The 22,910-nt window shown below is 34.2% G+C and overlaps 1 protein-coding gene across 2 annotated transcripts in view; it reads left to right on the forward strand.

Annotated features, from left to right (window-relative positions):
• Positions 1–22,910, forward strand: part of LOC123682977 (synaptotagmin-15-like) — a 187,664-nt gene that overhangs the window by 113,488 nt on the left and 51,266 nt on the right. For both annotated transcript variants that reach the window (XM_045621836.1, XM_045621837.1), the window contains exons 5-8: positions 3,868–4,078; positions 4,895–4,988; positions 9,023–9,184; positions 11,404–11,511. In XM_045621836.1, the coding sequence (XP_045477792.1) occupies positions 3,868–4,078; positions 4,895–4,988; positions 9,023–9,184; positions 11,404–11,511 (575 nt within the window). The remainder of the gene's footprint in view (positions 1–3,867; positions 4,079–4,894; positions 4,989–9,022; positions 9,185–11,403; positions 11,512–22,910) is intronic.

Below are 22,910 nucleotides of genomic sequence, written 5' to 3' on the forward strand. Positions count from 1 at the left end.
TGCCCTGATCTTCTTGCATCTGTAAATTTTTTGGTTCCAAGGTTGCATCCTAAATCCAATCATGTATTTTACTTGAATTTTTCTAGAATGAATTCTCTTATTCAGTCACCTATAAGGCATTTATGATAGTTTCACTTTTGTTAGGAAGAGGTTTTTAGTGTATTAACTTAGTAAAAACGAAGTGTAATAATAGGTTTAAAAATATTTTGGCGTTTGGATTTAAACGTCAAGATTAATTGAGTTTGTTAAGGTAACTACATTTCGACTTCTCATTTCGAATATTTTTGCGATTTTTTGAATGTTTGAAAAACAGTGACGTTGCAAGTCAATTATGGACACAAAAGAAGAGTCTTAATAATAATAATAGCTTCACCACTGGTTAACACTGGGTTTTTCATGCCGTGGCCTTGATTTCACAGCCCTGTTCTAATGACAAATGTCAAACAGAATTGTCATCCGAATGGTCATTTGTTTAGTTGAAGATTAGCCATTTAACAATATCTATCGTTTCTCTGCAGCTGAACTTGTCAAAACGTACAACAAAATAAGGTTTCGTGCTAATACAGCTTCCATTTCTATAGCGGAAGATTTTGCCTGAAAGGAAATAAACTTAAAGCATCAGTATTCTAACGTGAACTGACAATTTCGGCGTGTGATGGGTGACTTTGCTGAACTAGTAAAGAGTCACTGCAAGTGTATATATTATTAAAGAAGGAGAAAAAAAATAAGGGAGAAAAGATGAAGAGAAAAAATACACGCTAAAGACGACAGGGGAAAAAAACCGAGAAGAAAGAGTCACCGATGAAGACAAGATAAAACTGATGAAGAGACGTACCTATACCGGCTGAGAGAGGGATCACTTAGAGTTGAAACTTATTTATCATTTATTATGTATAGTTGCTGGTTTTTCAGTTTTTTTTTTGTTACCGTAAAATAGGGAATAAATAATAATTTGAATGCTGTACACAGTTGTAACCTCAGGGTGAATAACTCACAGCTTTATTTTCTGTAGTTTATTTTGTATTTGTACTAAATAAACTCTATTCTATTCTATTATAGTAAACAACCGAATGCCGAGCTCCGGATTTCACAGCCCTGTTTTAATGGCATATGTCAAACAGAATTGTCATCCGAATGGTCATTTGTTTAGTTGAAGCCATTCAATAATATCGATCGTTTATCTCAAGCTGAACGTGTGAAAACTCACAACAAAATAATGATTCTGTAGTAAATAGGTTTCGTGTAAATACAGTTTCCATTTCTATAGCGGAGGACTTTGCCTGAAGGAAATAAACTCAAAGCTTCAGTATTCTAACGTCAACTGACAATTTCAGCGTGTGATGGGTGACTTTGCTGAACTAGCAAAGATTCATTGCAAGTGTATATAATATAGTAAACAACCGAATGCCGATGTCCGGATTTTACACCCCTGTTTTAATGGCATATGTCAAACAGAATTGTCATCCGAATGGTCATTTGTTCAGTTGAATCCATTTAACAATATCGATCGTTTATCTGAAGCTGAAAGTGTGAAAACTCACAACAAAATACTGATTCTGTAGTAAATAGGTTTCGTGGAAATACAGCTTTCATTTCTATAGCGGAGGACTTTGCCTGAAAGGAAGTAAACTTAAAGCTTCAGTATTTTAACGTGAACTGACAATTTCAGCGTGTGATGGGTGACTTTGCTGAACTAGCAAAGAGTCACTGCAAGTGTATATAATATAGTAAACAACCGAATGTCGATGTCCGGATTTCACAGCCCTGTTTTAATGGCATATGTCAAACAGAATTGTCATCCGAATGGTCATTTGTTCAGTTGAAAACATTTAACAATATCGATCGCTTATCTGCAGCTGAACGTGTGAAAACTCACAAATAAATTATGATTCTGTAGTGAATAGGTTTCGTGCAAATACAGCTTCCATTTCTATAGCGGAGGACTTTTCCTGAAAAGAAATAAACTTAAAGCTTCAGCATTCTAACGTTAACTGACAATTTCAGCGTGTGATGGGTGACTTTGCTGAACTAGCAAAGAGTCACTGCAAGTGTATATAATATAGTAAACAACCGAATGCCCATGTCCGGATTTCACAGCCCTGTTTTAATGGCATATGTCAAACAGAATTGTCACCCGAATGATCATTTGTTCAGTTGAAGCCATTTAACAATATCGATCGTTTATCTGCAGCTGAACGTGTGAAAACTCACAACAAAATAATGATTCTGTAGTAAATAGGTTCGTGCAAATACAGTTTCCATTTCTATAGCGGAGGACTTTGCCTGAAGGAAATAAACTTTAAGCTTCAGTATTCTAACGTGAACTGACAATTTCAGCGTGTGATGGGTGACTTTGCTGAACTAGCAAGAGTCACTGCGAGTGTATATAACATAGTAAACAACCGAATATGTCTCAATGTTTGGACATCACAGATAAGAAATATCATTTTTATACTTCTAAATTACTCAAAATAGCTCTCTGTATTCTAAATCTTCTTCCTTATAACAAATATAACATAAATTGAAATGTTGTATAAATTGGTTCACGTAAGCGGGTCGATGGATTTTGTGATTACATAATTCTTCGAGCAAAATTAAAAAATGACCCATCAATATGTTTTTCACGGGCCCTCCAGATATCGGAAGAACTATCAAACACAGGCATGGAAAGTTATAAAGGAAAACCCGTTTTTCCAAATAAAAATTCATCTACAAATTCGACCGATTTTCGAAATTGAATGGTTTAAAGACAATTTCCGATATTTTTTTTTTCATTTGAACTTTTTCGTAAATTGGAAATTGGTTCAAAACTTCTGAGACAATGAGGAAATAACGTTGCTTGAAATGGTTTTGAGCGGTCGTAAATAAATTGAAGTAGCATGAAATAGCGGTGAATTTGAAGATATCATAGAGAAGGGTTTTCACTTTTTCGTGAACATTTCTCCATGAGAAAGTTTTGCTGAAAATGGGTGGTGCTCTTGCTCATCGCTGATTAAAAGCAACAATGCATAGTTTCCAAATAGTGTTTGGAGCTATTTAAAAAAATTAACAGGAGTTTTTGCGTCTTTATTCGATAGTAGATGAAACATAGATTCGTCACTACTCTCTTGAGTCAAGGAGAGCGTCAGCTGAGCTGGAAGCAGACGGTGAAGGCCACCCAAAGCTATCAAAATCTCGAACATCAGCTGGCAAGGTATTGATAATTCAGAGGAGCGTTGGGTACCCACATCTTTCACCCTAAAAAGTGAATGTCTTGAAGAATGAAGTCGAATTTTAAAGAAAAATTGTGTTTTTATTGGTTAGACCTGGGCTTAATGAGTGAAGTGTTACTTCTACCATCGACAGGTCTGAGAAGGGTGGCATGAAGATTACGCTCACCTCCCACCTAGAGTTTCAAATAGTCGATATTGTTTCAATAAATAATCTATATAACTATACCATAAAAAAACACATATGGAGAGTTAAAATACAAATGAGTCACAAACAAGAAGAACACAAAAAGTTCAACTATACCGCCAAAAACCAACTTTAGGGTCTCTATTATTCCAGTAAGCCTAACTTCCAATTCAACTTGTTGAATGAAGATTTATTATCAAGCGTTTCGGCAATTCTTCCTACAATCAATATCTCTGCTTTCCGTATTTTTGAGATGTGATTAATATTTTCGATGTTCCATCAGAATGCAACTCTCTTTCTGAAAAACATTTTCAATCTGCCAGTGATTCCCACAGAAAAGTTCAGGCCATTTAGATTTCAGAGTTATGAAATTTAGATTCAGAATATAACTATATAAGTATAACAATAAGTAATGTTTTTATGTTTAAAGATCAAAACACAAAATATACTTACTTTATGACTTTTTTGTAGGCTGTTATGGTTTAGGAATCATAGAACCGGCTCTCTACAAGAGCACACTGGATTTGGACGAAATTCAGTGGCCAGAAGGACATATAGGACGTTTATGGTTTTCTCTACGCTACGAACCGTCGACAGAAAAACTGCTTGTTTCACTCCTGAAGGCAAAAAACCTTCCTTCACGAACTGTGGGTACTGTTAACAGCTGTGATCCTTTTGTTAGGTAAGTGAAAAAATCAATAAATCGTCTTTTCTAATTCTGATAGCTTTTGTGAGTTTGTTATCTGAAGGAGTTTTATTTGGTCTAACACAATAGGTTCGTTTTAGCATCAGTATTTGGTTTTTCGTTCAAATTTGAAAACGTTTTCAGTGTTAATTTTAACTAGATATCAAAAATAAGTGAAAACGAATGCTTATAATAATGTTGGTAAGCTTTTAGAAAAACTATTTTTTCCTCTTTTCTCTATTTGTAGTAAATTTTTCCGATCAAAATTATTTATTTCATATTGAAATGACAATATTCTATGAAGTTCAAACTGCAAAGCAATTAGCAGAAGCATTTGGTTACATTATGATGGCAGAATGAAATTGTTGTGAATCGAAATGTGAATGGAAAATGCCGAATAATTTTCTTTTGTGTGGTAATTCAACACGAATTGAAAAACGTTTGCTGGATAAATTTCTATGAAAAACGTGATCAATTATTTTTTTTATGTTCTGGAAAATACCCCGCATTGGGATGGAGTATTTTTTTCCGATGAATGCAAGGAATTATATGCTCTCATAATCTCCGAACGTCTGGGCATTTTCAGTGAGGAATGATCGAACTCTGAATGAAAGATATTCATAATTCTCTCCTGATATTGAAATAGGTTTTTATGAGGGTTTAGGTTTAGAGAAATATTTCTTTCAGAATAACCAATAAAAATCTCATATAACAGCATCCACTGGTCTTTTTATTATAAGTTTTTAGTGAGTTGTCATTTGAATCTGCAATCATTTTTAATTCTAACAAAATTCTCATTATTTTTTTTTTCAGACTCCACCTACTACCCGACGAAAGAAGATATCTTCAGTCTAAGCAGAAGAAGAAAACATGCAATCCTTATTTTGATGAAACTCTTGTGTTTCAGGTATGATCAAGATAGGTTAAGTGAGAAAACGAAGAGAATAATTTTTATTCAGTTTAATTGTACTCATGATGAGCTTCACCCTACAGGCTAGAGGGTGGGCTACAGTTTCTAGACTTTCATGGAGAATGGAAAGTACTTATTGAAAATTTGTTTTCATGAATAGGAACCACAGCTCTATTGATCTAAAATATTTTCAGTGCTGCAGTGTTGCCGCTTATATCCAAAAGTACTAACATCTTAGATATTTTAGATAAACAGTTTGCCGTAGTCCCTTGATTATTATTTTATATTTACTTCCTTGATCATATATCTAGTGGTTGCCGAGTAATTAATTGATGTACTTCAGTGTTTGTGCAAAACATAGCTTCAATTAAACATTCATCACTTAGATACTTGAAATCCTAGAATGGTGAAATTTCAGATATGGATTACCAATATCCCGTATCCCTAATCATACAGGGTTGTTCGGAATCACAGGCTTCAACGGGACATATTAAAATGATAATAGTGCGTTTTTTTGAATGGAACGACCTGCATCATCTAAAAGAAGATGTAATTTCCTTTCAGGAGTTAATACATGTTCCTACACCTGAATTGTAAGGTTACCTAATTAGAACAAGTTCACATCCCATTGGCAATATCAAGCTACATTTGTTTCAAATATCAGTGAAATATTATGAACTTGCGAATTATGATAATTTGATTTTCGGCATTGGTCAAATTACCATAATTTATATGTTCTATGTGGTTTCATGGATATCTGAAACAATTGTAGCTTAATATTCCTATTGAGATGAAAACTCGCTTTTAATTGAAAAACCTCACATGAGGAACATGTTAAATCTTCGGAAAGGAAACTTCATTTTATTTCAATAAATCTTATCATATGCAGATCATTTAATTTGAAAAATCGCACTTTTTATCATTTTAATATGTCTCGTTGAAGTCTGTGATTTCGGACAACCCTGTATATCGAAGTTGTTAGCACTTTTTGACATAAGCGGCAACACTGAAGCGCTGAAAATATTCACGATCGATAGAGCAGTGGTTCCTATCCAAGAAACCAAATTTTCAATAAAATCGTACCTTCCGTTCTCCATAAAAGACTAGGGTACCATCGACCGTGGCCCACCCTGTATGCAAGAAGGACGAAGGTTTATCGTCATCCTTTAGAAATAAAGGAGCCATAATACAAATTATGGCTCGAATTTGGATTGCGAAAGCGAAACTTTCTATTATCAGATGGGTGGGATTTCTTCCTACATTTCATGAATTTGAACTTAATGTTATTATTATGTGCATTTTAGATATCTATATGATTGGAAAAATATATTCGCGACATTTAAGTGGTATGTGGAAATATCAATTTGGAAAAAATAGATTATTAGATTGTAGTGACTTTATGCTTTCTCGAAAGATGTCGTCGTAAGCTGCGAATCTCTCACGAAATCGGCACCGTTTGGGATATAATCCCAACCTTGATATAGTAGAGTCAGCATGCTCCGCTTTGGAGATGGAGTAGTTTGGAAAGGACCCCGCACGTTTAGTACGGAAAATGGCTTTCCGTGAATTTGGCTGAATTTTTGATATGTTGTAGTTCTTGATGAACTGATCAGAAAAGTCCTTAGCCACAAAGCTCAAAAATGGACAGTTTTCGAGATATGGAGCTTTGAAAATGGATTTTTTGCAATTTTTGGGGTTTTTGCTCATCAATCGGGGAGCTCTCATTTCTGGTTTTGATGGAATTTGGATGTTCGGCGGCCAGAACCCGACTGAGAAATGATCTACCTTGGTTATATTAGGCACCGCCATCGATAATTTTTTATACACTGCTCCACATTGGCTATGAAATGAGATATAAAATCCAAGATCTTCCATACATCTTTTCAAGCCACAAGATGACGCCAGAATAATTCACATGACCGAGAAACGACATATTGTGAGATTTTTTTAAGACAGGCCATAATATCTGAATCCTCATATATCTGATGTCCAATAATATCAAATATGTTAGCCGAAATGTTCATAACCAGGCATCGCGAGCTGTAATGGGGGAAAATGGGAAAATCATAATCATATTTCCTCAGGGATAACAATTGTGATCACTATTGATCTCATTTACATATGATATGTGATTTGTTTCTCACAAATCTCCATAATCTGACAATGGGGTGCCAAGACATTTTCCTTGGAATGTCTCGAAATTGATGATAGCATCTCACAGACAAACGAATCCGTGAAAATGTCTGCAGTTTTGATGCAATATAGTACTATACGGGTAGAATATAGAAGTCCAAGTGTTGGAAGCTAACTATGAATGGAACATCCCATATTAACCCACGAATTCTTGAAAATAATTTTTTTTTTCTATGAACTTTTTGAACTTCACACATACGAATGAATACTATCTAATAATATGATCGTTGGCTAAATGAATGAGTAGATCAATCAAAAACAATATAATAATGAGAGTGACATTCATAATAATGATAACAATAATGATAATAAACAAAAAACAATTTGAAATTATATTAGCAATCGCAAGAAATCATTTATAATAGAATATTATGAATCGAATCGAGGGCAGAATTATCATTATTGTTATTATTATTATGAATGTTATTCTCATTATTATATTGTTTTTGATTGATATACTCATTCATTTTGCCAACGATCATATTATTAGATAATATTCATTCGTATGTGTGAAGTTCAAAAAGTTCATAGAAAAAAAAAATTATTTTCAAGAAGTCGTGGGTTAATATCGGAAGTTCCATTCATAGTTAGCTTCCAACACTTGGACTTCTATATTCTACCCAGATAGTACTATATTGTATCAAAACTGCAGACATTTTCACGGATTCGTTTGTCTGTGAGATGCTATCATCAATTTCGAGACATTCTGAGGAAAATGTCTTGGCACCCCATTGTCAGATTATCGAGATTTGTGAGAAACAAATCACATATCATATGTAAATGACATCAATAGTGATCACAATTGTTATCCCTGAGGATATATGATTATGATTTTCCCATTTTCCCCCATTACAGCTAGCGGTGCCTGGTTATGAACATTTTGGCTAACATATTTGATATTATTGGACATCAGATATATGAGGATTCAGTTATTATGGTCTCTCTTAAAAAAATCTCACAATATGTCGTTTCTGGGTCATGTGAATTATTCTGTGTGGCATGAAAAGATGTATGGAAGATCTTGGATTTTGTATCTCATTTCATAGCCAATGTGGAGCAGTGTATAAAAAATTATCGATGGCGGTGCCTAATATAACCAAGGTAGATCATTTCTCAGTCGGGTTCTGGCCGCCGAACATCCAAATTCCATCAAAACCAGAAATGAGAGCTCCCCGATTGATGAGCAAAAACCCCAAAAATTGCAAAAAATCCATTTTCAAAGCTCCATATCTCGAAAACTGTCCATTTTTGAGCTTTGTGGCTACGGACTTTTCTGATCAGTTCATCAAGAACTACAACATATCAAAAATTCAGCCAAATTCACGGAAAGCCATTTCCCGTACTAAACGTGCGGGGTCCTTTGATCTTAATTCCAAAATTTGTTATTCAAAGGTTAGTCCCTTTTTTGGAAAGAAAAAGGTTAAATGAATGGTACCAGAATGGGTTGACATCGTCAAAGCCTCAACGTCTAAATAATTGGCACCTTACTAGGTACACAGGTACTATACTATATCTGCATCTACTGCATGTCACATCTACTTTACGAGCCCTGTTAGTGTGGATATCGCTACTAGAATCTACGCAGACAGAAAAAGGATTTGTACTAAACACTCAGCCCCGAGCTCTGCAGAAGCTTTTAAATTCGATGAATTCCACCCTGATGATGCAGCCAGAAAAAATATCTCAACAAGGCAGTATAGATTTTGATAGAATTGCTTTCCTAGGCTGAGTGGGAAGCACTCAAGTCCTTAGAATTTTCCTAATAACTTCCGTTTGAATATTAGTTAGTTACAAGTTACTGAGCTATACAAATTATTGAAATATTTCAACATTTTCAGGTATCATGCAAGGAAATGTCAGAACGTATACTGAAACTGACAGTCATCGATGGAGGTAGAACGAAGAAGAGATGTGAAATTGGACACGTGACATATGTTTTAGGAGAGTTGGATTTTGGAGATGGTTCAGAGCAACAGCTGTTCAAAATGGATTTAGAAAAGGTAGATATCAATAAAAAATAGAATCCCTATAATGAACTACCAAATCATCTTATTCGAATACCTACTTCAGATTCTTTCCTTCGGAAAAAGATGACTCCAAGCCTGCAGTGTTTTTATGAATGATTTGGGAGAGTAGAAATGTTGAGGATGCCTACAACAAATCACTGCCAATAAAAAAGATCCAGAAAGAATTCGAATATCTATAGCTAAAATTTTATTATTCTTTGAAAACAATAGTTTGACATCTTATGTGATTAATTTTCAATAAAATTGTTCGATAATATTCATAATAATAAAGATTTATTATTCTGTAAGATTCGTTAAACTTATTAGTTATTCATATACGTCATATACATATGGAAAAAAAATCTTTTTTCGAAGTAATAAGACATCAGAAAGCAGATCATACATGTCTTGATTCGTTCTCGAGTTACAGGATGTTTCGGAAAAGTGACTCGTTCAAATATTTTGGTTACTCTTTAAGATATAAAAAAATTGTTTTTCTAGTAATTTTTATTTTTGATATCAGGCTCATAATAGATCGTAGTGATTAATTATCGTTTAAGTGATATAGAAGAAAATTGGTGTTTCTCTTTTCAATATCTCTAAAACGATAATTAATTTATAATTAAATGGGGCACCCTATGACTTGAATATAATTATACATAGGACACAAAATGAATTGAATCGCCAAATGAATGAAAATAAATAGAAAATAATTAAATATAATATCAACCGTTTTTATTCTACACCTTATATTTACTTATTTTCTATTTATTTTCATTTATTTGGCGATTCAATTCATTTTGTGTCCTATGTATAATTATATTCAAGTCATAGGGTGCCCCATTTAATTATAAATTAATTATCGTTTTAGAAATATAGAAAAGAGTTGGTGTTTTTGAATGAAACGCCGTATATTTATATGACATACTATATGTATGATTGTATGATTACAATCATACAAGGCACACAAAATGATTTAAATTTAAAAATATATGAAGGTGTCCAATGAAAAATGAAGACGAAAAACTCAATATTTTCGAAATGCAATACATTTTTGAAAAACTGGTATCGGGATGCTTTTTGACAAATCTACGGCTAAGAAACAACATTGAAAAATATAGGGTGTCCCATTTATAAAACACCAACATACCTCAATATCCCTAAGAGGATCATTAATATCTAGATCTATTAATCTATCATATAAACGATAAGAATTACTGAAAAAAAAACCATTTGAAATTTTTTGAATATCTCGAACAGAAAAAAAGATATAGCGAAATATTCGAAACAGTCATTTTTCAGAAACACCCTGTAAATCGAGAACACTTCAAGAAATATATGATTTGCTTTTTGATATGTTATTATTCAGAAAAAAGAGATCGGGGGTCCTTGAAGAATTCTTATAAGATGGAGGTTATCTCTCATTTCAAAAAAAGCTTGAGGATATAAGAAATATTATCCTGTTAAAAGTTATGAGCGTCTAAAATACGGGACTTCCTTGTGAACCGCCTTGTATACTTTTTCTTATCTTCCACTTCAATCGTTCGCAGTACAATATTAGTAAGGAAGGAAATAAATCAGAAAGCTATGAGAAAATGGAATTTTACCATTTTTTTTCTATGTAATCATGTTTTTGAATGAATGGAATGATTAATGACAGAAAATCCTATGTAACTTGACATATAATAGTATATTGTGCAACAAGTGGGGAAAGTCCAACTTTTCTCGCGAGTGTGGAAGTTTGTGGCACGAGCCTGAAAGGCGAGTGCCGCAAACACACGAGCGAGAAAAGGACTTTCTCCACATGTTGCACACTATACTTTTCCTACAACTGCACAAATTTCAATAATTCAAGTAATGGACTTGATTCAAATCAAAATGACCATCGTTGACAGTATGTGCTAATTTATTGCGTTTCCATAGAAACGACTCAAAAACCCAATTTCATTGGTCTACCAAGGGAGGTGTGGGCAAAGTGCCGTGGGGAATAATATTTCCCACAGTATGCGCAATACATAGTTTTGCAATTGAGTAAACTATGCAGAATACGCTACTTTTCATAGCAGTTGTAGGAAAAGTGTTTTTCCCAATTTGCTTTTGGACACAATAACAAAAATTACTTCTCCTTCTCGCATTATGATCTTTATGGGTGCCCTGCAAATGAATAGAACTTTCTGCGTTCACTGGAACCTTCAATATTCTTAATTTTTCAGGAACCACATGAAATGAGATCCGACCTAGGTGAGCTGCTTATATCATTACTATACAACGAGAACCTCAATCGATTATCAGCAACAGTAATAGAGGCACGCAGATTGAAGGTAAATGATCGTACCTAATCTTATATCGAAGTTCGAGACCAATACGAAATGATGAAATGATTATTTTCCAATGTTAAAATCTAGCTGAATTATATTCATTATGAATTGGTGAACCACGTTTTTTAGTGTTGCTAAAAGAGATTGCAAGAAATAATAATGTGGTTTGGTTTGAGAGTCTTTAAGTGGAGGTATATGTGACTAGATATCATGTTTGTGTTAAGTAATAGAAATTAATGGTACATGGTCAGAAACAATCATCGACAGTTATCTGCAGCTATTCTGATTTATTTAGTGGTTAATTGAATAATTACTATGTGCAGTATATATAGGTAAGTTTTGGTCCCGCGAGTATTAATTATCCAAATTTCGAGATAAAAACTAGAATATAATAATAACTTAATATAAGGAAATTTTTGCTTAGTGAGAAACTCAAAGCAAATAATTGGATGTCCAAGTGTTGAATACTATAATTATTGAATTATGAATTTGTATTTTGCTAAAGTGGCAGATACATAACGAAATTGTGAAGGTGTTGCAATTTGAAATGAAGAAAATTCTGAACTGCATCTAGGAAATAAATCAACTGATTTCTTGAACTGCTTGAAGCCCCAAAAAATGGTGTACTTGAAGGAAAATGGAAATCATTTCTTCTCGGGATTCTCTTGGAGTATGCCTTAACATATTCTAACAAAAAACCGTTTCTGATTTAGTGTTGCCTATACTTCCTTTGATTTATCAAAATATATTTCATCAGTAATCTTGATTTAACCCATTTCTAAGAACACATAATTGAAAATTTCAGAGGCTGTCCACCAAAAATATAATAAAATTTTTATGAGTTCAACGAATTCTTCGATTGTTTAATTAGTATCTAAGTGCCAACTGATGTTTAATTCTCAGCTCAAGTTTACAGATCGTAAAGCAAAGATTCATTTTGGCAGTTTGCAGTTTCTTATTTGTACCTACTTAGATTAAACAAGTCAAATTTACGTTTGGTTCGTGGCCAATGATTTAGTAATAGAAATAAAGCTATTTGTATATATTTAGTGAAAAATGAATCAATGACCAATTAAATATAGTGTGTAAACATGTATGCTCGAAAAAATATTGATATCTGAAATACACTAATACACATGGAAATCTACAATCTTACCTGAGAAATTGAACAAAATGATTTTCGATGATGAAATTGGCTCGAAGAAAGCCTTCAAAAAGATGTGAAATTTTGTGATTCTTCCATGAAAATAACTGGAAATATCAGGATCTTAATCAAACAAAGGAAACGAAAAATGAAACAGTAAGTATCCAATAATTTATTTTCTTTATTGCTTAATCCTTTACCACTCAAGAACGCCTATTTGTAGGCTGATTTCTTACAGATTTCATAAATACATTATGCATTCTCTACGCTTGTTTCGGTACTAATTACAGAGCTGCAAACACTAAAGTTGTTTTTTTTGAGGTTAAATTTGTTTTGTACATAAATATTCGAGAAATTGTTAGGTGTTAACTTTGCTTTTCTGTCATTTTACAATAGATTTCTGTAGCGGTAGTTGAAATATATAAATCATAGATGTCATACAATAAGCTAAGATTTTTGTAAACATAACTCCATCGAAATATTAATCGAATTGTGTCTGCATCATAAAGTTATTCTCAATTAAACGTGTCAGCTTACGAGCCAAAGAAAGTCTCGTCATTGGCGGGAGGTTTTGAATTTCTGCTTTAATATGAATAAATCTGCGGCTGAGGCTCATCGAATGCTCTCAAGTACCAATGGTGTGGCTGCTATTAGTAGAGAATATGCCAAGTGTGGTTTTAATGCTTTAAGAACAGCGATTTCGTCGTCGAAGACCAGCATGCCGGTGGAAGACAGGTTTTCGAAGATGCAGAATTACTTGATCAAGACTCATGTCAAACGCAACAAGAATTGTCAGGATGATTTGGAATGACGCAACAAGCCATTTCAAAACGTCAGAAAGTCATGAGAATGATTCAGAAACAAGGAAATTGGGTGCTGTACGAGTTGAATCCGAGAGATATTGAACGGCGCTTGTTTGCTGGTAAATAGCTGCTTGCAAGGTAAAGACGGAAAGAATTTCTGCATCGCGTTGTGACTGTAGATGAAAAATGGGTTCATTACGATAATACCAAGCGCAGAAAATTAGGGGGATATCCCGGTCAAGCTCCCACGTTGACGCCAAACAGAATATTCACGGTTCCAAGATCATGCTGAGTATTTGGTGGAACCAGCTCAGCATAGTGTATTATGAGTGTTAAAAACGACTGAAACAATCACAGGCGATCGTTAACAAACGCAATTAATGCGTTTGAGCCGAGCACTGAAAGGCAAATGGCCGCAATACAACGACAGACATGATAAAGTTATTTGACTGCATGACAATGCTCAACCCCATGTTGCGAAAGTAGTCAAGACATACTTGGAAACGTTGAAATGGAAAGTCCTACCCTCGGTCCTACACCACCCGCCTTATTCTCCAGACGTTGCTTCCTCGGACAATCACTTTTTTCGATCAATGACACACGGCCTGGCTGACTAGCACTTCCGGTCTTATTAAGAAGTGAAAAATTGGATCGATTCGTGGATCGCTTCAAAAGATGACCAGTTTTTCCAACGCGGGATTCGTACGCTGTCCGAAAGGTGAGAGAAAGTAGTGGCAGCGATGGACAATACTTTGAATCATAAATGTTTATCAGTTTGTGACAATTAAGCCTCGAATTTCTAAAAAAAACGGTGTAAGCAAAGTTGTAGGCCTATGTAATATCACATTTTTTTGCATTAAAACAATCAGACATCAACAAAACATGAACTGAAATAACAACAAGCTGTTATACATTGTTATAAGCAGTGTCCTTCCCAGAGAATTATGCCACGACAAATAAATGAAAAAAGTGTTGGTCGACCTTCATTCAGACATAAGTGGTGAAAATTTTTGTGTTGAATTCAATGTTTCACTGCAGCACCAAAAATGGGTCTGAAGACTCAAAAGGCATACTCATTTTAAGCAGACACTGTCAGTCTAATAAATATACACGAAAAAGACTAAGTGTGATACGAGCTTTAGCCTTGAGTTTATTGTTTCCTTTATCGATTGGTTTTTTCTCATTTTTAGAAATTGAAAAAAACTTGTCATTCCAATCAATAACGTAAAACTCTTTTTTCGGCAACCGTCCGGGAAGTGCTCACTTCCCGGACGCTTTTTCTCTGAGAAAGTAGCATTTCCCGGCCTAGTCCGGAAAGTACGTACTTCCCGGACTAGGCCGGAAAAGAATCATAGAATCCATAGCAACCGAGATAACGGCTGACAGTTCATATGAAATTAGTTGTCAAAAATTTGCATGTTTTTTGATCGCAATCGCAATAAAATATGAAAAGCAGCAGCGATAGTGTTATTTTACATGGTTGCCGAAAAAAAATTGTACGCAACATGCCCGAAAATGGTTTTTTTGGACTCACAGACTTCCAGGACACGCTTACGCTCGTCCTGGAATTTTGTCTATTCGTCCAAAACAACCCTATTTTCCGGACTTGTTACGTAAATTACTATATCGTACCTGCATCTCATTTCACTAGAGTAAAATACTTAATTTTTTTCTCGGCAATATTTCATTTTATATCTGTTTACCTATATTGTAATTATTCAAGCTGAATTGCCGAAGTGATGACCTCACATTTAACGATGAGTAATTACTAATTCCTCCCCCAAAATTAAGAAATAGTGGCTCCTTCAACTCTTTTCGAATAATGCGTTATATCGATTAACACAGTTACATAACAAATTATATTCGAAGCTCAAAATATCGTTTTCATCACAAGAGTATCGAAGACATTTTGAATGGAAAGTACATTATCTATCGTTTGCCTAATAACAACATAGTTTAAAACTTTATATAACGAGTTTCTGTATACTAATACCAGGTTGATATGCCGAACAGAACTTTATGCATCATGTTAAAATTTAACGAGACGATTAGACTTCTTGGAATGGTTATTAGGGTTTATTAGTGAAGTTGATTCATTCTAATTTTCGGAGTACGTGTAGAATATGATAATATTATAATTGGTTGAATCCAGCAGTCATTCATATACGCATATAATGAAGGATGGTCTAATTAAAAAACTACATGATCATTTGAACTGTGGAAAAATGATTCGTTTAATCGAAAACATGTTGTCTGATAGGAGACTTCGTGTTTTTGTTGATGATAAAAGTAGTAGTTTTAAAACGTTGAATAATGGTCTTCCGCAGGGATCGGTTTTGTCTCCCATACTTTTTAATTTATATTTGTGTGATATCCCTGTTACTTCATCTGAGAAATTCATTTATGCCGATGATATTGCTCTTTTGTTTCGGCATTCTGATTTTGGAATTATTGAGAATACTTTCAATGAAGATCTAAAAATTATGGAAAATTATTTCCTTGAGTAACGCTTATGCTCTGATCCAAATAAAACAGAAGTATCCTGTTTCCATTTTGAATAATCAACAAAAATACAGAAAATTGAAAGTTACTTTCAATAATTCCGTCTTGGATCATAATTTTGCTTCCAAATATCTTGGAGTTGAACTTGATTCTTCTTTGAATTTCAAGGTTCACTTAGAAAATTTGCGTTTGAAATTGAAGTCGAGGAATAATATCCTCCAAAAATTAGCAGGATGTTCATGGGGTGCTGATGCCAGCACTCTTCGTACAGCAGCCTTGGCCTTGGTTTTTTCTGCTGCTGAATATTGTTGTTCTGTTTGGTTCAATAGTGCTCATGTTCATAAAATTGATGAACAGATTAACGTTTCTATGAGAATTATTAGTGGGACTATTAGATCTACACCTTTAGATTGGTTACCGGTGCTATCACATATAGTTCCGCCTCATATTCGTAGACAGGTTGCAGTCAAAAAATCTTGGGATAAATTTCATTTCTACCCGAACTCATTTCCAATTGTATCTTATTTCCCAGATTCTAGAACTGCTAGATTGAAATCACGCAAACCTTTATGGACTAATACCTTCCTTCAATCGAATGAAAGCGGCAAGGAAATTTGGCGTTCGGGATGGACTTCTTCTAACGTCTTCAACAAAAGTCTTATTGTTGATCCTTCAGAAAAAGTTCTAGGTTTCAATCTTCCTAGGAAAATTTGGCGTATTTTAAATCTACTTAGAACTGGTCATGGTCGTTGTAATAGTAACCTCTTCAAATGACATTCTATTGATAGCCCACTATGTGAGTGTGGTGTAGAAGAAACCATTGACCACTTGGTGAATAATAGTCCGATTTATGAATTTCATGGTGGTTCAGTTTCAGATTCTTTTTTAGAATGGGTAGTTAACTTCAAATCGATATAATCATAACTAATATTTAGTACTCCTTTCTGCTTCTTTTTTTTTTGTTTTAGGATCCAATTTTAAATTATAGAGTCGTCAACCGATGAAGAAAATTTTGTTTTGGTTAAAGAGGAAGTCCTTCAATATAAATTTTGTCAGCTTATTCTGTAAACGTTCACACAAACCATTCACTACACCGATACGGGGAGTTTCTGCTGAGGTTTTTATCTGTTCTCTTGTATCATACGTTGAAATGTATGATGCCCCGTTACATTTCCTCTGCTAATACTGAGATTCATCGACACATATGCTTGATTGTATATATGAATGATAATTAAAAAAAAAGCTGAAACTCCGATATACTCAAACAGGGTGAAACATGAATAGTTGGCCATAACAGGCCAATTGAAAAGTACCCGGTGTACCATATTAAAACACATTTTTTTGGCAAAATTATTCAACATAATTGCCTTCGAGGGCGATACGGCGATTATAGCGATCTTCTAACTTTTCGATACCATTTTTCTAGTAGGATTTGTCTTTCACTTCAAAATAGGCCTCAGTTTCGGCGATTACTTCTCCATTGGCGTTAAATTTAATTCCAGCGAGCATTCTTTTGATGTCTGAGAACAGGAAAATGTCGCTGGGGGCAAGATCTGGCAATAACGCTATATAATATTCGCTGTTAATGGTCTGGCCCTTTTAGAGGTAATCAATGAATATTATAACCTGCGCATCTCAGAATACTTATGCCATAACCTTGCCAGCTGAATGTTGTGTTTTTCTTCGCTTTGGATTCGGTTAATCGTGCGCAGTCCACTCAGCTGACTGTCGATTGCACTCCGGAGTGCAATGGAGTGATGGAGCCATTATCCATTGTCACATATCGACGCAAAAATTCAGGTTTATTGCAATTAAACAGCTTCAAACACTGCTCAGAATCATTAACACATCGTTGATTTTGATCGATTGTGAACTCGCGTAACACCCATTTTGCACACAGCTTTCTCATGTACAAATATTCGTGAATGATATGATGTACACGTTCAGATGATATCTTCACAATGTCTGCTATCTCGATAAACTCCACTTTACGGTCATTCAAAATTATTTTGTGAACTTTTTCGATTTTTTCGTTGTTGAGAGACTCTTTTGGGTGTCCACTGGGTTCGCCGTCTTCGGTATTCATTCACCACGTTTAAACTTAGCAAACCAATCCAGATCCTGGAAATTCTTCATCAAGACAAGATTTTGCTTCAATTGTATTTTTTCCCGCCAAAAAGCAATATTTTATCAGCACACAAAATTCTTTTTTTTTCATCTTTTTTCAAATAACAAGAGTAGCTACAATCAGAGAAGTGAAAGAAGCGATAAATCGCGAGAATATTATTCGTATCCGACAAATTTCAAAGGTATTTAGTAGTACTCTTCTACTATTTTACCTGTCATTTCGTTATCGATGGAAATTTTGAAGCGAAATTTCAGAATCAGATAGTACTCGATAAGACCTTCAAAATGAGGTATCGCAAGGCCCATCATCCCTACTCAAAATCAAGGGATTGCACTCACCCCTGTTAGGGGGTTGCAGTTACGGGGATGAAAAAAGCGGAAAAATGGTTCCCCCTCTAATCAGAAATTGACGGATCCAAGCGTTTCTCCTTATTTTCATTTTGAAGTCGGAGAATCGAGGTGTTAAGTTTTTGTTGGAGCACCTTGTATAGGTATATCGTACCTACACTGAATTTTTTTTCCTGAATTATTCCAGTATATTCCAAGTATATTACCTAAACCAAAACGTAATTATTTCGTATGTTCTGAAAATTTCATCGATTCTGTCACCTTTAATTATCTTGTATATAATGAAAAATTCAAATCCCTTTCTTGTCCAATATTCAACGGTTCTACCTATAAAAAGAAAATGCAGTTATTTAATGACAATGTAAATAAAACTGGAAATATTGGTTTTTACTTTAATTTGATGCTTCTCATGATTTATTTGAACTGGGTTGTGAATACTCAAGTCAACAAATTCATTTGAATTTTATCCTGAATTTTTGATAGGTACGATATTATCTTCATTATGAGGAAAATAATCAATTTAATGATGCAATAATCTAAATAATATACAACTCTTTCATTATTCTCATCGATTGAAAGATCCTATTTGCAACTGATTTTCTGCTTGTGGGTCATTGTGGCCAAGTTTTGAATATTCGATCAAAACATATACGAATACATAGAGAGAGTTTAATGATCACTTTCGAGATGAAAAACATTTTTCTCGGAATTATTGCTTACAATATTCATTGATTCATTGGCAAATGTCAAAATAACTTATATTTGAAGCGTATATTTCTCTTTATAATCAAGATACATTGATTTTGACAATTTCTTCAAATTACCTATAACACTCGAACCACCCTATATATTTTCATGATATTTGGTAGGTTTATTCTTTGCAACAACTCCTTCATACAGACATAACAACTGAATTTTTTCCGGCCTAGAAAAAATTTCAAATAAGATGCAATCTAAAAAAACTACCTCTATAACAAAATTTTTTGAATTTGATAGAATATTCGAATAATGAAGAAAAAATTAAAGGGAGCAACAAGATATTTCTCGATCTTCCGCATTCGATTTCAATACTCAATATATCTAATCAAACCTCAATATTCAGAGTTCAGACAACACAGTAACTAAAATTTAAAAAAAATGAAATTACCAATCTAATTGTGTGTTTAGGTCACAAAATTGAAACAATTTTTGGGGGACAAAATTGAAACACAACGAAATGAATTAATGGTTTCAAGTAGTGATATCGCCACTGAAAACGATAACATCGAGAATTGAATTTATTTATCGAATATCTTAATTGAAAATAAAATAAAAAATAAAATCTTGATGAAAAAACTTGCTAAAGCCTTCGAAACAAAATAAAAATCACAAAAATTGCTCAAAATAGCTAACATTTTACTCAATGCATTTCTGTGCTCATTTGATTTGACAAGTTGTTATTATTATTATATTATTATATAACAGAAAAGAGTTTTCTCATCTCATACTACAGAAAAACTACAGAGTATGAAACTAAAGATAATACAGAATTCAAAACCAAAAGAAACAAGTGAAATAACCAAAAAAAAACCCGACCGTCAACACACACCGGTTCGCCACTAAGAGTCCAAATTTTTCTTGAAGGAGTTGACACAAGATGCGCCAACGACCTCATCAGGAAGACTGCTCCAATTATGGAATATCCTATTGGTGAAGAAAGATTGTCGCGGTTTACATTTGAATCTTTCCTGTGACAACTTGAATCTGTATCCTCTAAGTTGGCTGGTAGTCGCCAGATCAAACTGTAACCTCTTCGTTACAACTCAAAATGCCCGAGAACAGTCGTTTGTTTGAGTCGTGGTTCAGATCCCTGAATCTACCAAATGGAAGGGACAAAAACCCAGGTCGATCAAACACCTCTTATAATTACATAAGTATTTCACAATCCGAATCTTTAAAATATCTGGTACCAGAAAAATTTACCTACAATATTTATAAAATGAAAATATATACAAGTGAATCCGAAATTTATAATTGTATAAAAAAAGAATGAAATTTTCTAAGATCCTAAATTACTTTCCTGAAGAGGTAAAAGTCCTAGCTCTATACTGAGCCAATCTTCCTCCACCGAAGTTGATAAGAACTTAGGTCTGGCAGTTCTTCAATTGTAAGGAGAGTAAATAATTTGACTTGTAAGTTGACAATTGACAATGATGGGCTGTCTTTAGACGAAGAACTCTCAATGTAATTATCCAACTTTCAACGTTTATCAAGAACCAATCAGGAATTCAGCAAAGAAAATATACCAAAAAAAAACTGAAAATCAGAGAACAGAAATTAATAAGAAGCCAAATTAAGGTGATGGCTTTTCTGTTTCTGAAACAACCAAAGTTTACATAAAAGATATTAATACTCATGTACTTATTTTATCGCTTGAACAAAATGACTGCCAAATGAGATAAGAAACTAAAAGGATGATCTCAAGGCAATCATATGTAGATTGTTTCAGAAAAGATCTCTTTCAAAAATGTAACAAACGAAAAATGTAAAAAATAATAGATACGAAAAACATCCTCTACATAAAAGTTTTGTGAAAATACTCATAAACTGAGTTATAACTTATTATGCTTCATTTAAGATAAAAATTCACGATAGTTAAAACGAAGTTACATTTAAACATCAATAATAGGTATTAAAAAATATTTGATTATAATAAATTATATTTAAATAAAGAATAAAAATTTTCATTTCACGTAAAATGATGAAATGTTAAAATGGCGGATGCATTCCTTTATCAAATTAAATCTGAATATCAAAATTTTCATATATATTACGTATACAACAATCAAATAATGACGATAAGAAAAATATACAACTTACCCCTTTTTTCAGGGTTTTATGAATGAACTAGAGAAAAACAATTATAACAATTTTGCAGCGATAATTATCGATATATGTACGTTCGAAGAAACTAGAAAAAAAAATGATATCATAATTTCGAAGTATCGAGTACATATGCACGAAGATACGCATTGGCGTACGCCCAGATTTCCATCAACTGTCTGACTCAGTTGAATATATAAAATTTGAAATGTAGCACGCTACAAAACATATCACCCATGTCGACCCCAAATCTCTGAGTCAAAGCTCGAAAGGCAACGATCAGGTCACCACGATCCCTTCTAGTCTGAAAAGGGGGAATATGAAAAAGAGCCAAACGCTGCTCGTATGTCGGTCGCCCCCTTTCCATATGGTATCCTAGTGGCGCTTTTTGTATGGACTCCAATAATTCTCGCTGCCAAACCAGATTCGAAAACCAGACAGGGCCGCATATTCCACAATGGGTCTAATATGGGTCTTGTAGAGTTCAGAACACATAGAGGGATCACAAAAACGAAAGGTATGTTCAATCAACCCAAGCATTCTTCTGGTCTTAGAAGAAATATATAAAATTTGCTCCGCCTATGAGAGGTCCTCAGTAACAACAACACCTAAATTTAGTTGACTCCTAGTAGTGGTGAGGGAGATGCCATCAATATAGTAAGCTTTTCTTGGATTATTTTTTCCCAAGTGAAGAACTCTACACTTCGATGAATTGAGCTCAATCAACCAGTCGCAGCACCAAGAGAATAAAGTAGTCAAATCCTCCTGGAGCAAAAAAGATTTGGTATGTGCATAGTTGTAGAGCTCAGCATCGTCAGCGAACAAGGACACCTCAGACTTGAGCAGCGAAGGCAAATCGAATATGTAGACCAGAAACAGCAGCGGGCCAAGAACTGATCCCTGGGGAACTCCGCTAGTGACATAATTAGTTCAAGATCTTTTCTCATCAGGGCCAACGAAGAATTTTCTTCCACTCAATTAACTGTGGATCCACTCAAGCAAACCACCCCGCACTCCGGAATGTTCCAACTTGTACAGAATTCGGCGGAAGGGTACTCTATCGAACGCCTTGGCAAAGTCAAGATACACGACATCGATTGGTAAATTTTTATCTATTGTTTTAGTCCAATCGTTTAAGCATTTGAGTAGGCAAGTTATCGTTGAACGCCCCAGAATAAAACCGTGCTGCAGTTTCGGCAATATTCCATTGGTTTGGAGAAATTCCAATAGTTGATCGAAGATAATTTTCTCCATAACCTTAACAACCGATGAAGTCAGTGAGATTGGGCGATAATTCCGGGCATCAAGTTTATCACCCTTCTTGTACACCGGCGTAACTCGTACAGAAAGTTATGGATTTTTTTTTATCATTTATTGATTTTGATTTGTTGCAAGCGTCCTCGATTCTCTGGCAAAGTTTTATTCCATCGTTCATTCATTTAGAATAAACTTCTGATTTTAAGTAACCCCCATACAAAATAATTGATAGGATTCAAGTTGGAGCTCCCTGCAGGCCATTTGTGACGGTTATGAGGTCCACCCCTACCTATCCAATAATGATTTGGAAATTTTTCATTAGAGAAATGAAATGAAACAGCCCCATCGTGTTGAAAATA

This window comes from Harmonia axyridis, chromosome 6 (genome assembly GCF_914767665.1).
Source record: "Harmonia axyridis chromosome 6, icHarAxyr1.1, whole genome shotgun sequence".
Taxonomy (NCBI): Eukaryota; Metazoa; Arthropoda; class Insecta; order Coleoptera; family Coccinellidae; genus Harmonia; species Harmonia axyridis.